This window comes from Hypanus sabinus, chromosome 25, assembly GCF_030144855.1.
Source record: "Hypanus sabinus isolate sHypSab1 chromosome 25, sHypSab1.hap1, whole genome shotgun sequence".
NCBI lineage: Eukaryota > Metazoa > Chordata > Chondrichthyes > Myliobatiformes > Dasyatidae > Hypanus > Hypanus sabinus.
In genome coordinates, this window is record NC_082730.1 from 28,399,602 (window position 1) to 28,414,699 (window position 15,098).

General features: G+C 44.0%; 1 protein-coding gene and 1 long non-coding RNA gene across 7 annotated transcripts in view; one reads left to right on the top strand and one right to left on the bottom strand.

Moving 5' to 3' along the window:
* Positions 1–815: 815 nt before the first annotated feature.
* On the bottom strand, positions 816–10,081 carry LOC132381135 (uncharacterized). Of its 5 annotated transcripts, none has more exons than XR_009507946.1 (4): positions 9,955–10,081; positions 8,677–8,799; positions 8,021–8,148; positions 816–1,204 (listed from the first exon to the last, which is right to left on the bottom strand). It is a non-coding gene; the product is annotated as an uncharacterized LOC132381135 (long non-coding RNA). The 5 variants fall into 5 exon arrangements; XR_009507947.1 differs by having other exon boundaries at positions 9,895–10,024; XR_009507948.1 differs by lacking the exon at positions 9,955–10,081 and adding an exon at positions 9,726–9,863.
* Positions 9,345–15,098, top strand: part of celsr2 (cadherin, EGF LAG seven-pass G-type receptor 2) — a 337,925-nt gene continuing 332,171 nt past the window's right edge. The window contains exon 1 of one of the 2 annotated variants that reach the window (XM_059950392.1): positions 9,345–13,240. In XM_059950392.1, coding sequence (XP_059806375.1) covers positions 9,673–13,240 — 3,568 coding nt within the window. In that variant the 5' untranslated portion in view covers positions 9,345–9,672. The remainder of the gene's footprint in view (positions 13,241–15,098) is intronic. The other variant, XM_059950393.1, reaches the window with a different exon arrangement.

Here is a 15,098-nt window from a genome sequence, read left to right on the forward strand (position 1 = left end):
CATAATTAAATTTCGTAGACAACAATAATACTCTGATCAAAATATTTTTTTTAAGTTGAAAAACATTTTTTTTGGCCTTTGATTTACTGCCACTTTACACTCTGACTAGCGGTATGTGTTAGAAATTGGTGGCAACTGAAGAAAGAATCCCTGGAAAACAAGCTGTCTAGCAGGGAGTTGTTCACAATTAACAATGGGTGCAACCGCCAAATGAAAAACAAATGTCTCCGGGACGCTGGCATATGCTCGGTAGACCAGACAACATCAGCAGATAGCAAAAAAAATGGTTGAGGTGTTGAGACAAAATTGAGTTATTGGCCGAAAACTTCAGTGCTGTTCTTCTGCGTTTACTAGCTATCTTTCATGGTTGTAGAGTAACCACAATCAATGATAACCATAACTGGGTAAGAAGACCGTCTTTAAAATAAGTGCTGAATTTGTACAAGGGAAATAGACACTAAGTTCAAAAGTTCAAAGTTCAAGACTACGAGGGTGAAGTTTACAACTGGACAACGTGAAACCAGTTCAACTCTGTTCTTCCTCTGCATTTGTATGTAATAATTATTTAAATGTTTCAGTATTATTTTAAAATGAAGTTTATGTGCAAGGAGTAAATCTGATCTATGTTAATCTGATCCCGGTGAATGAGGTTAAAAATGGTAAAAATTTGATGTTAGAATGATTTTGCTGGGTTTAGTGCCATTTATTGTATTGAAGCGTTGCTAGGTTACGTGGGATTGAACCCAACAAACATAGGACTAGTGAATGGCTGAGGTGTCAGTTGCACTAGATTGTAGAAGATTAAACCAAATCTCCTATTGGCCCGTAGGAGAAAAAAGATCTGAAAACACTGTCCAAAATAAAATTGCGGCAGTGCGCTTAGATTTATTTTTCAATAGCTCCATTTAATATCAGAGAAATGTATACAATACACCTCCTGAAATTCTTGTTCTTCACAGACAAAAAATGTTAAAACATTGGAACCCCAAAGCCCCCACTCCCCTCTCCCACGCACAAACAGCAGCACAGTAAGGACTCCTAATCGCTCACCTCAACAATTCAACAAACCACAGGCTCTCTCTGAGGCAACACGAATATCGGGAGGGAGGGAGAGAGATTTTTTGGGGAGCGAGCCCCACAACCACAAAGAGCCTAAGTCTGGGTGTAACTCCAGGTTATTGTCTTCAGCAGAATCCCGTCCGCCCTGAAAAGGAAAAAGAGGGGCATCAACGGTAGAAATTAAGCGGTTTCCGCAGATGAGCTTGAAGGAGTTGCTGTCGACCGCCATCATAACTCCGCCCCGTCATAACTTTTTTGGCATATATTTCTCTTTCAGTTAATCTAATGCGTAATATTTGACACTAAGGCACCGCCTGGGTATCGATAAATTGCTTCATTTCTCAATATTCCGACACTGGGTATAAAATATTAGCTGCTGGTTTGGAAAGGTGTCACTTTGGATGCAATTCCTAACCCTCGTTTACAATCGCTAAAGTTAAATTAATTGAAATCTTGGGGAGCAGCTATGTAAAATTCAGTCACAACAAAGCTCCGTTGATGCTTGTTGAAGAGGTTTATAGTATCGTGATGTGTATAGATAAGGCGAATAGCCACAGTATTTCCCTCATGACAGGGAAGGCCAAAACTCGAGGACTTAGGTTTAAAATGAGAGGGAAATTATTTAAAAGGGACCTGGAGGGCAACTTTATCTCGCGGACGGTGATGCGTACGTGTAATGAGCTATCGGAGGTGGACATGGAGTTAAGTACTGGATTAGTATCTGGTGATTCAACGACCACATTTAAAAGACAATTATTTGAACAGGTACAAAAATCGTTTAGAGGGATGCGGGTCAAACGCGGGTAAATGAGACGAGCTGGGTAGGCAATTAAACTTGGATTAGTTGGACTGACGGGCCTGTTAACCGGTTGCAATAACTCCTACGTTCTGCGTGTGTGAAGAGGAGTCCGGGTTAGTTAAAGATCCTGATTGTCGAATCTGTAAATATAAGGAAATACAGATTGCACGTTTAGGGTTGGCTAAAAGAGCCAGAGAAACGATGGGCCTTGTGACATATTTGCAGAGTTCTGAAGCGTTGGTTCATTGGGTTTATGTGTGTATTTTATTTACCTCATGTTTTGCCTCTGAGTTGTGCGGCAGTTTGTCCGAGTGAGAATAATGAAAACATCGAACTAAGCTTGATCTCTGACCCTCCTTGAAATACACACACGGGGAACAAGCAGGAGCTGTGGCTTAAGTTTGATTTCTCCCCGGCCCCGACCGTTGCCCCGAAAAATGTGCCTTTCCTGCTGAGAACACTAAAATGACCACAACAATAGTGTTGCACCTTCCAAACGGTATACGTCACTCCCACAACTTTACAATTATTTGAAAGTCCTAAATGAATATGTTCAAATGCCTTTTTTCCCCCAAAACCCTTTGTAAATATTTATTTTTTTCTAGGATTATAATTCTGACCAAAATCACAACTTTTTGAATTTTGTAATTCTCCATATAATCTCACTTGTGTCAATTTACAATTGGAGGCTTAGATGGAACATCTGTCTGATTAACATCTAATTATCTCCAGTTTTTTAAAAAAACCGAAATAAACTTTATTGATAAAAATTATTATTTATAAGAATATACATGCATAGTTTTTTTCTTTCTTACATTCATAGACAATATATTTCATCTATTTAAACCAGTAGCACTGCTGCCGTTCCAGATTTGATTAACCAGTATATTGCAAGTGTTTTTAACGAGACTAGCTTATTCAATGCAAATCTTTTAGTCTTTCTCGGTTTATTCTCACAAAGTGATCATTTTTCGCGTTGGGAATTTGAGACAGGAAAAAAAATATTCGTCATAAATCATTCTAATATCATGAAGGAATAGTTTCTAACTTTTATACAGGGACAACTCAATGCGTACCAAGTTTAAACCCCAGATGCCAGTTTGCCTTCATTTGCGTGTTTTTTTAAGTTCCATGACTCGCCTAGCAACCATGCTTCTATCAATAAACAGGAATAAAATCTAACCAACTAAAACGACCAGTTTGATCACATATATTGGCTTAATGTCACACACACAAAAAAATCAATGAAAGTGCTTAATGTAATGGCTTTCTTTTTAGTTCTGCTAATTCTGGCGGATGTTCGTTAGTCGTTTCCAAAAGACCAACCTCTTTTTTTATTTCTGCACCTACCGATTATCAGAACGTAAGATCACATCCATAGCCTCAGTACTTGCCCTGATGCTTTGAATAAATATTTGAAGTTTATATCTTGGGAAACAAAGAAATATTCTTAAAAACAGCTTTCAACCGTAATGTTCCTCCTTATGTTGATAGTTTGTCGGCCCACAAATGAGAAAGTCATTGAATTAATTCTCACAATCTGTTACATACAATATTTAGACGCTTTCCTGATGTCCCAAGCGGTCGATCAGAGTCAATGATTCTCGGCTGCACTCCACATGCCCACGAGGTGTCGCTGTTTTCATTTATTGTTCAGAGTAAAACCAAATAATTTCTTAAGGAAACGTTCGGTCAACCGCGGGGATTATGTTTGGTGAAATATTATAAATAGGATACATCTACTTTAGGATCGAATGCACCACCTACATCATTAGTTTCAATCTTTCTGCGGAAATAATCATCAATGTTCTTGAGGACAAGACTCATTTTTTTTGAAGACGGTTTCCTGCATTGGTTATTGTATTGATTGTATTGACTTTGTTTTAGAGGGCATAATACACACAAGCCGGGTTTATTCTCACAATTAAGGAGGCCGAAGGGTGACCGTATACGAGTTCCGAAGGGCTCATTGATGGAGGGTTATCATTTTCCCGCAAGGCACGGGAGTCCGGAACTAGGGGGCACTGGGTGTGGGATGAGAAAGGAGAAATACAACTGAGATTTGAGGGCTAAAGTTTTAAAGACAGGCTTCCAGAAGATGTCGTAGAGGCAGATATAATAGAACGTTTCTAAGTCATTTGTACAGGTACTACAGCTCTGGAGGGATACGGACCAAATGCAGGCAAGTGCAATTAAGCATAGAGGGGCATTACGGACAGTATGGACGTTGTGGGCCGAAAGGGCCTATTTGTATGATTCCATGGGGAAAATGTTCTTGCCCGCTTCGCTCCTAGGATGGAGAGCAGAGAAAATCGCATGAGTGTAGCGGGAAGGGTGTGCAGGTATGTTTTTTAAAAAAAATACTTTAGTATATTTCAGAGCAGTCTCAGCCTCCGGACCGAGAACGTGTTGGAGTGTGATTTGCACCACCGCTCTCCCGTGGAAGCAAAAACCAAACCACGCGAGTGCAGACTGCATCTGGGATGCTGGTCCACTGTGAGTGTCATCAAGTATGGACCTCGGCGTTCAGGATCCCAACAAAGCGAAGTCACCGTCTGAGACGAAAACGGTGCCTAAAATGTCAGATGCTGCCTGATCTCGGCTTTTATTCAACCTTATCAGTAATACCTGTAGTGCGTTTTGTGATCTCTCAGCAGCAAACACAGAAACTCGCTTCTTTCTGCAATGGATGGTTATATTTTATGTGTAATTACCTACCACGGATGTCCAGTTTTTACTTACCACTCGAAAAAAATGTTCGATGCGTCTGAATCGGTAATCGCATTTGAAATAGAAGCGACATCGTTGACCCGCCTTGGCTGCATGTGCAAATGTGTGAACCCTGCTCTTGAAGTGTTTGAATTGATGAGAACATGACGCATTGACACTTTCTCACCGAAGAAAAGCACATTTATTACAAATCACATTCTACGGTACTACAACAAACACGTAGACAATAACCGCGACTAACAAAATTACTAATAGGAACTAAATTAAAATGTTCCCATACCTCCAATGACGGCATTTGTCCCTTGCGGCACCCACCTCCATGGTGCCCGTGGACTTCGTATGATGCCTCTCCAATTATCCCTACTGATCCCCGAGAAGTCTCATTCGGAATATCCAGTCACATCCCTGGCTGCATCATGTCCAATTACTCGCTTGAACAATAATATACCAGCGCACCCGTCACCGAGAGAGAGAAAAAAATCATAGAATCATGCGGAACATTTGTTCCTGAAAACCCGGGGTATTTTGCACTTTTGAGGGGGAAAGGGATAACGAGAAGGTAGGTCCCCTCAAGGAAAAGAGGAGGGAACGTGTGCCTGCGTTCAGATCAAGGGGCTGAGGGACTAGAGTCTTTTCAGTCTGTGTTTACAGAAGGATGGGGAGTATAGGGAAAACAGAATGGGTTATATTGATGTGCTAGGACGTTTTGAGATTAAGGAAGGGGATGAAACACATGAGTGTCGAGGCATCCAGCCCCAGAGCCTGATGGGAAATATCCCAGAATATGGAAAGAAGCTGATGTGGAGATTTAACAAAGGTGTCGCGTCTTCACGGGCTACAGGTGACGTCCTGGAGAGTAGCAAACTTTGCGCCTTTGTACAAGAAGAGAAACAGGGATCGTCCAAATAATTACAGGCCAGTCGGCCTCAAGCCGGTGGTCGGGAAGCTATTAGGGATAGGATTCACAGGCATGGCCTGTTTCGGCATAGTCAGCATGGATTTATGAGGGGCAGGTTATGTCTTACAAACTTGACTGGATTTTTTTTGGGTGACAAAGGGACTTGCTGAGGGTAAAGCAGTAGCCATTGTAGACATGGACTTCAGTAAGGCATTTGATAAGGTACATTTTGATAGGTTGAACCAGAAGATAAAGATACATGACATCTAGAACTACCTTGCCCCTGGAAGACAGAGAATAGGAGTGGAATGTTAATATTCTAGCTGAAGATCCAAAAGATTTCTGCAAGAATCGGTGTCATGACTCTGCTGCCATTTACAGTAAACTAGACGTGGTTGAAAATGTAGATGGGCGGATGAGCAAATTTGCAGATGACACCAAGTTAGGTGGAGCTGTGGATAGCAGAAAGGACTATTAAAGGGTACACCAAGACATAGAGTAGTTACAGGTGTGGGCAGAGAAGAAAGTGACAGACGGAGTTTAAGGTGGTGCACTTTGGGAGAGTAACTATAGAGTTAATAGTGGGATTATTATTAGCATTAAGGTACAAAGGGATCTTGGTGTCCGGTGCACCGTCTACTAACAGTGGCTATGCAAGTGGACCAGGTGGTAAAGAATGCCTATGACAGGCTTGCCTTTGTAGTCGAGCCGTTTCTAGAATAAGAAAAAGGACGTCAAGCTGCGGCTGTAAAGAACCTTAGAGTTTTGGAGAATTATGAGTAGTTCCGGCGTACCCAGGGAGCATTCAGAAGATGTTTACCAGGATATTACCCGGACTGGAGGGAAGGAGCTGCAAGGAAAGTTTGGACAAACTTGGATTGCTCGCTTAGGCTGAGGAAAGACCCAGTGGAGTTTGTTTTTAATTATTAAGAGGCATACGCAGAGTAGACCGTCAGAATCTATTCCCCAGGATAGACATTTCAACACCAGAGGACACGCTTTTAAGATTAGAGAGTTATAAATGTTTGAATAGGTTACCAGGGGTAAAGTCAAAGTCGAAATATATTTAGTATCAAAGTACATATATGTCAGTATATACAACCTTGAGATCTATTTTATTGCAGCCATTTACAGGTAAGTAAATTAATACAATACAAATGATCAAAAATATATACATAAACACAAAGACGGACACTAATGTCAGGGGTAGGGGTACGCATCGAAGCAGTTTGCTAGAGTCCGAGGCTTTTAGACGGTCTCGTGAATATGCAGGGAATGGAGGGCTACGGAACACGCACTGGAGGGCATTTCGTGTCAGTGAGCATCGAGATCGGCACAACCTCGTGGGCCGATTGGCCTATCCGGCGTTATTCTATGTTCTAATAATAAGCCTTCCTTCATTCTTTGCTGCTAAAATCGAACGTAATCGTTCCTGTTTAAACGAAGGAAACGAAGGACTGGCTGGAATGAACATATACATGCCACAGGATTTTTTTTTTGATTAATGCGTAGATAAATCGAATCTGTTCGCAGAACATCGGGTCGAAAACGGTTCCCGACGTCCTACGAATGTTATCTTGTGCGAGGATATCCAGTTGTTTGATCTGGAGGTGACAGTGTTTACTGTGCGTTTAGTTCGGATCTTTTGCCTTCGATTTTCGGTCTTCTGCGGCGACAGGAAGGAACGTAGCAACCACGCACTTCCATAATTGGTCTTGTAAATATACGAACGCATAATTCCAGTGTTGGTGTAACGTTCTCATGTGGAACACAAACAGAAGCCAAATGGGGGATTTGGTGTGTAAATCCATCCGCATGCGGGGAATAAAGTTGAATCCACATGATCCTCTGTGACACAATCAAACCAGCTCGATGTTTTGAAAGAGCCATCGGCTTCAGGTTGCCGTGCAGAAGCGGCGCCAGAGGCTTCGGGGGCGATGTATGATGCACAATACGCAGTTCTAATATCAACCATGCTTTGTTCAAGATTCAGGTGTAATTATCACATGTACATGGAAACAGAAATGAGATAAATGTGATAAATCTTAATCTTGAACGAAGCGAGAGTTACTGACCTACACGGAAACTTGTCACTCCCGTTACTGATAACGTGTGGTATAACTTTGCTTGTTTTTACACGAAGTGCGCGGTTAACTTGGTGTGCGGGGTTTGATATCAGGCGTTGCGGTGCCGATCCAAAAGCAGCAGCGTAACTGACAGGATTCTAAATTGATGAGATCATCCTTTGATCAGTTAACTTGCAGTGTTGAATTCAGCAATACATAGATGTCCCAAGGTATTTGGAAGTGGAATCAGGTTTAGAATTTAGAAAATTACAACATAGCACTACAGACCCTGCGGGTGTGCCGATCTTTCTCCGAGATCCGTCTGACCCTTATCTCCTACGCTGCCCTCCATTTTTCTATCATCCATGCGCCTGAGAATTTATTAAATTCCTCTAATGTATCTCCATCTACCACCATCCCCGGCAGGATGTTCCACGCACCTATCACTCTCTGTGTAAAACAACTCACCTCTGTGATATCACCTTTTACTTTTCTCCAATCGCCTTAAAATTGCACCTCTCGTGTTCGCCATTTCCGCCCTGGGAAAATGTCTCTGACTCTCCACTCGATCCAGGCCCTCCTAGCATCTTGAACACCTCATTAAAGAGAGAGGGAAACTTAGCTTCAGTAAGACTACAGCGATGGATTGGAGCGGTTTCACGGCGTCCAGCTCCACCCCCTTCCCCAATACCCAACGCCGAGAACTTCCATTCTCGCCGAGATCCGATTATCTATTGTTGGGCCATCTGCTGAGCTCTGGCACACTGAGACGGCTCTGAGAGGTGAGTTGCGGGGCAGCTGCACCAGAGCGACGACCGCCCGTGACCTCTGCTTGTTTATTTTGCCATGATCTGTTTTACAAGCCCAGGTCCTTATCTTCGTTTTACTTGACTTCCAACTACAGGTGCGTCGTCAGCGCTTGGCTTCTGCAGGCACACCGCTAGAATTTACCCCGATCTGTCTCTGTTGGAGCTTTTTGACAATTGAAACCGCGGCGACCTGCGGTCTACGAAACGAGTCACGCTAATTTGAAGTTTTAAAAAAATAAGTTAATTTGACGCTGGCAACGCTCAATTAGACAGGGGTAGAAGGGAAATATTTGAATTTATGTTAAGCAGGCATACCAGTTCAGTTTGGATTTATTTTACAGTCAAGCCCACAACACAAACATCCCGTTTACTGAATCCATTCTGCGCACTCGGGTCTCGGCTTCCTTTATTTAGCGTCATTACACTTCGTGCCACTCCCTGTTGAAACAGAGATGGGGATTAACAAAGTGCATTGCGTCTTCTAAGAAACACATTTCAACGGCAGATCAAACAGGCGCTGAAAATTCCCCAACCCAAAAGTAACTGTTCTAACGTGTTCCTTCCGAACCCACCGTCACCCAGCCGTCTGCAGTGTAAACAATGGGCGCACTCCTGCTGAAACTCACAACCATTTGAAAAATTTGATTCATTTTTTTTACGCTAAACTGATGGGTGACGCCGTAAAACTTAGCCGTTTCTCCGTCTGGGATTTGTCAGGGGGCGGGGGGTGGGGGTGGAAACAAGAGCGCGTTGAGTCTTTTTATACATTTCTGTAATGACTGTAAAATCATTGGGGGGGGGGGGAACTTGTTTACGAAGCCAAGTGTTATCTCCAATTCACCAATAGCTATAAGAGGTTACAGCGAAACACACCATATTTATCTGAGAATGGCATTTTCCAGTATTAAAGCTCTTGGTAGTTAGTAGTAACCTTAAAACTGTGACTAGTGAACTTAAACCATCTACTTGCCTTCTATCTGCTCTTCATTCAGCCCGACTGCAATCAACCCGGAATACAATACGGAGGAAGGACACAGCCCCTTTAAGCGCTGTAGTGTGCGCTCTCTCTGCTGAATTCGCCTTGTTTGAGCAGGTTTATGCTAATTGAAACCCCCGCCAGGGAGCAGACGGAGCCATTTTGTGCGATCGTTTAACACAAACGGGGCCGAGGAGTGTTGCCGTGGGGGTAGGACGATGTGCCGGTCGGGAGACATTGGGAAACAGGAGAACGGGAAAACGCCGCGACTGCATTAAGGGAGAGCTGAAGGAGCAGGAGGCAAGTTTGATGGGGCAGCCGCCGCCGCGGTGGAGATGGGACAGCGTTACATTGAAGCGAGAATGGAGGTAACTGTGCTCCACTGGACCTTGGTGACCTGCCTGCTCCTCCATGCGCCTTTGTTGGACTGCGTTACTGTCCACCTCTCTGAGCTTTCCGAGCCGGGCACGGTGGTGGCGGGTCTGCGCGCAGGTCGGGACTGTGTGATCTACCGGCTCTCCGCGCCGAAATTTATCTGGAGCTATTTGGAAACTGACCGGACCGCGGGCACGGTGCGGCTGTCCCGGAGCCTGCAGTGCAGTGCCTTGTCCACTAACCCATTCCCCATTCGCCTGACTGCACGGTGTCCCGGCGGGGGCTCGGACTTCACTTCCATCTCCAGTCGCCTGGACCTCCACGTCCACGGTTCCCACTGCTTCAGCAAGCACCGGCGGAAGGAGCGGCACAATGTGGGCGCAGATGTGGAGGTGGTGGTTCTCCAAAATTCTCCCTGCCTCGCCGCCGGCCGACCGCTGTTCGCCCTCCAGGACATGCTTCCCGCTTCCAGGCCACCCTGCGACCCCTTGCGCTGTCAGCTGGCCGGCAGCCCCTTCCTCCTGTCCCGGGACGGGCAGCTGAGGACCCGGGAGAGGATTTGCCTGCAGGGGAAAATGTTCATTCGGGGCCACGTCCTCTGCCCCAAGTGTGCAACGGAAGGGGGAAGCGCCTTGGGAAATGTCACCGTAGAACTGAGAGTGGGAGACGAATCTTCCCCAGGGAGTCCCTTCAAGCAACTGGCCCTGGGCCGAGACCGAGATGGCATCAGAAGGTCGAAAAGGAACGTAAACACTAGCCCTCAGTTCCAGCCCCCGATCTACCAGGTTTCAGTCCCGGAGAACATGCCCTCGGGTACCAGGGTGATCTCTGTCCGGGCGGTGGACCCCGACGAGGGGGACGCAGGACGGGTAGAGTATTCCATGGATGCCCTCTTCGACAGCAGGTCCAACAGCCTGTTTGTCATCGAGTCCGCAACTGGAGTGGTGACCACGGCGGAGAGCCTGGATCGGGAGACCAAGGACACCCACGTGTTCCGGGTCACCGGGGTGGACCACGGCACCCCTAGGCGCACCGCCATGGCCACGCTGACCGTCACCGTCAGCGACTGCAACGACCACGACCCGCTCTTTGAGCAGCAGGAGTACAAGGAGAGCGTGAGAGAGAACCTGGAGATTGGCTACGAGGTGCTGACGGTGAGGGCCACCGATGGAGATGCCCCGCCTAACGCCAACATCTTGTACCAGATCCTCAACGGCCAGGGGCAGAACGCTGTGTTCGAGATTGACCCCAGGTCTGGGGTAATGAGGACAAGAGGGCCAGTGGACAGGGAGATGGTGGAGTACTACCAGTTACTGGTGGAAGCCAACGATCAAGGGAGGAACCCTGCGCCACGCAGCTCCACGGCGACGGTCCACATAACGGTGGAAGATGACAACGATAACACGCCCCAGTTCAGTGAGAAGCGGTACATTATCCAGGTTCTGGAAGACATTGCTCCCAACACCAAGGTCCTGCAGGTCACTGCCTCTGACCGTGACAAGGGTAACAATGCAGTCGTCCATTACAGCATTATGAGTGGCAACACCAGAGGCCAGTTTTACATCGAGGCCCAAAGTGGCAGCATCGATGTGGTGAGCCAGTTGGACTATGAGGCGAACAAGGAGTACACCCTCCGAATCAGGGCACAAGATGGTGGGAGGCCTCCACTGTCAAACATCACTGGCTTAGTGACTGTGCAGGTGGTGGATGTCAATGATAATTCTCCCATATTTGTCAGCACCCCCTTCCAGTCCACGGTGCTGGAGAATGTGCCGATAGGTTACTCAGTTCTTCATGTGCAGGCAATCGATGCGGACTCGGGGAACAACTCTCGTTTGGAATACAGGTTAATAAACATGTCTCCAGATTTCCCGTTCTCCATCAACAACAACACCGGATGGATTGTGGTCAGTTCAGAGCTGGACAGGGAGTTGATGGATTTCTACAGGTTTGGCGTGGAAGCGAGGGATCAGGGATCACCCCCAATGTCCTCGTCGGCCAGCATCAGCATCACGGTGTTGGACGTAAATGACAACAACCCTGAATTTACACAGAAACTATATCAAATAAGACTGAATGAAGATGCTGCGGTGGGGTCCAGCGTGGTGACTGTATCTGCGATTGACAGAGATGTCAACAGTGTAGTTACCTATCAGATCTCAAATGGTAATACCCGAAACCGCTTTTCCATAACCAGCCAGAGCGGAGGCGGTTTGATAACCCTAGCCTTGCCTTTGGACTACAAACTGGAGCGACAGTACATCCTAACAGTGACAGCCAGCGATGGGACACGGTTCGACACAGTTCAGGTGTTCATTAATGTAACAGATGCCAATACACACAGGCCAGTGTTTCAGAGTTCCCATTACACCGTTAACATCAATGAAGACAAACCTGTTGGCACAACGGTTGTCATTATAAGTGCAACCGATGAAGACACTGGTGAAAACGCCAGAATTACATACTTCATGGAAGACAGTATACCTCAGTTTAAAATAGAGCCTGATTTAGGTGCTGTTACGACTTTAATGGATCTTGACTATGAAGACCAAGTTTCATATACTTTGGCAATTACTGCAAAAGACAACGGAATTCCTCAGAAGTCTGACACCACTTACCTTGAAATTCTAGTTAACGATGTAAATGACAACTCCCCCCAGTTCCTGAGAGATCATTATCAAGGGTCCGTTTATGAGGATGTTCCCACATTCACGAGCGTCCTTCAGATTTCTGCCACTGACCGCGATTCTGGGTTGAACGGTCGGGTCTTTTATACGTTCCAAGGAGGGGATGATGGAGATGGGGACTTCATCATTGAAACCACTTCGGGTATCGTTCGAACCCTACGCAGACTGGACAGGGAAAATGTTCAAGTCTACAATCTGAAAGCCTTTGCTGTGGATAAAGGCATACCTGCAATGAGGACCCCGATCGACATCCAGATCGTAGTCTTGGATGTCAACGACAACCCTCCAGTTTTCGCAAAAGATGAGTTTGATATCTTTGTGGATGAAAACAGCCCAATAGGGCTAGTCGTGTCCCGTATCACTGCCACAGACCCAGACGAAGGTACAAATGCTCAAATCATGTATCAGATTGTGGAGGGGAACATTCCCGAAGTTTTTCAGCTGGATATCTTTTCTGGAGAGCTAACTGCTCTTATGGATTTGGATTATGAATCTAAATCGGAATACATCATTGTTGTCCAAGCTACATCAGCTCCGCTTGTCAGCAGAGCCACGGTTCATGTCCGTCTTTTGGATAAGAATGACAATGTGCCTGTGTTGAAAAATTTTGAAATTATTTTCAATAACTATGTCACTAACAAATCCAGCAGTTTTCCGACTGGGTTAATTGGCAGAATTCCAGCTCACGACCCAGATGTCTCCGACAGTCTTTATTACAAGTTTGACCACGGAAATGAATTAAATCTGGTCATTCTCAATCCGACCACAGGGGAATTAAGCTTGAGTCACGCTCTGGACAACAATAGACCACTTGAAGCAACCATGAGAGTTTCTGTGTCAGGTAAGGTGACTCGGAGTTTATCTTTGTTAAACTTGGGTTAGAATCACAGCAAGTGTTTGCAAAGTCCTATTGTAAATTTTGAGTGAAAAAGAGAATGTAGAAAAAAACGCTTTTGTACCCTGAGTTTGTTACATTCTTGCATTCCTATTGCTCTGGATAAAATTATGAACCAGTATAACCTTCAGCCCATCAATTCACATTGTGGAGAATGTCCTGCAAGTTTCATTGCATTACCAAGTATTGTACGCTTCCAAAACTACAAAACAATATTATTTTTAATGCTACTCTTTTTTTTTGTTAAGGCACACAGAATCCAACAGCATTGACATTTATATAGTATCTTCATTATAAAGTAATACCTCAAAGTAATTCACAGTTGCACAATTAAAAATAAATTAATGCCTTAAACACAGTGTTTAATACTAGACGGCATGCATTTAAAGTGAAAAAGGAAAAATTCAAAGGAGAGGTGTGAGCAAGTGGTGGCTGTCTGGAATGCGCTGTCAGGAGTGGTGGCGGTTGGGGATATGTAGAGGCTCTTAGTAGCCACATGAATAGCAGAGAATGGAGGGATATGGGCAATGTGCATGCAAAATGGATTAGGGGTCATTAGTGCAATATTAGGAGATGAAGGATATGTTCCTGTACAGTATTGTTCTATGTTCTATTGCAGCAGACTGTTTAAATAGAAATCAACTTGTCAATAACATTATTTTTTTGGTATAATAGCTTTGCTTAAATTTTATATTCTGCCTCACTGGATGGCTTTCAGTGGTGTGGTTGGTTTGTGTTATTACAATTTATTAAATTGGTGGAATATAGGCCATTCAAGTCCAAGTGTAGTTTACCCTTGACTTTGAATAGACTTTTGACTGTAGTTGTACATTGTTTATTCTATACTGTGCAGCACTCCTTGAATTGAGACAAATGATTCAGCAGTTAGTTTGCTCCTTTCATTCAAGTATCACTTGTGTGCAGGGGACACTCCTGAGTGTCTCTGCTGTTGAAATAAGTTGGTGAAATCTGCTACATTACAATCCTATCTAACAAAACAAAAACACTTCTAGACAATACCTCAGAGAGAGTATTAGAAATATATTTTGTCTGTTACATTTTACAAACCAGGTTATGAATAATTGTTTTTAAATACAGGTCTTACATTTTTGAACAGTTAAATATTAAAATAATATATTTTAGATTATGTATGAATGCAAAACCTTTAATATCTACAGATCAGTTTCTTGTATTTCCATTTTTTATGATATATGAATTCCAATTATTGCAATTTTTATTACAAAATTTATCAGAGTTTTATCCTGAATACTGTAATGATCTCATTACTTTTTGCTAGCACTTGCCTTCCCAGTTCTTTCCTACTGGCATCTCAAAAAAAGTTGCAACAATACATGAACTTCGCCTATTATGACCACCATGAGTTTTTCTTCTTGACAATTTAAGCAAGTGTATGCTTTGTCCTCCCAAACATGGGTTGATAAGAAGATAATATTTACAAGTTTATAGTGTCAGGGTGAATTATTCTGTCAAAAATCAATCACAGATATTAATAGTGGAGCTGAGGAAATTATCACGTGGGAGGACTGGAGAAACTTCAATGTCCAGCAAGAGTCAACTTTATTTGCCATAAACATTAACATATATTAGGAATTTGCTGTGGCCTGTTGGACAAGGCATGACATACAACAAATAAACAACAACATTCAACAAAATAATTATAATATATAATTATAAAGAACGATATAAAAATAAAGTTAGAGGTTAAAGGGTGGCTATGGAATAAAATGTGCATAAATACACAATACTAACATGTATTTACTATGTAACCACATTACTAAGAAGG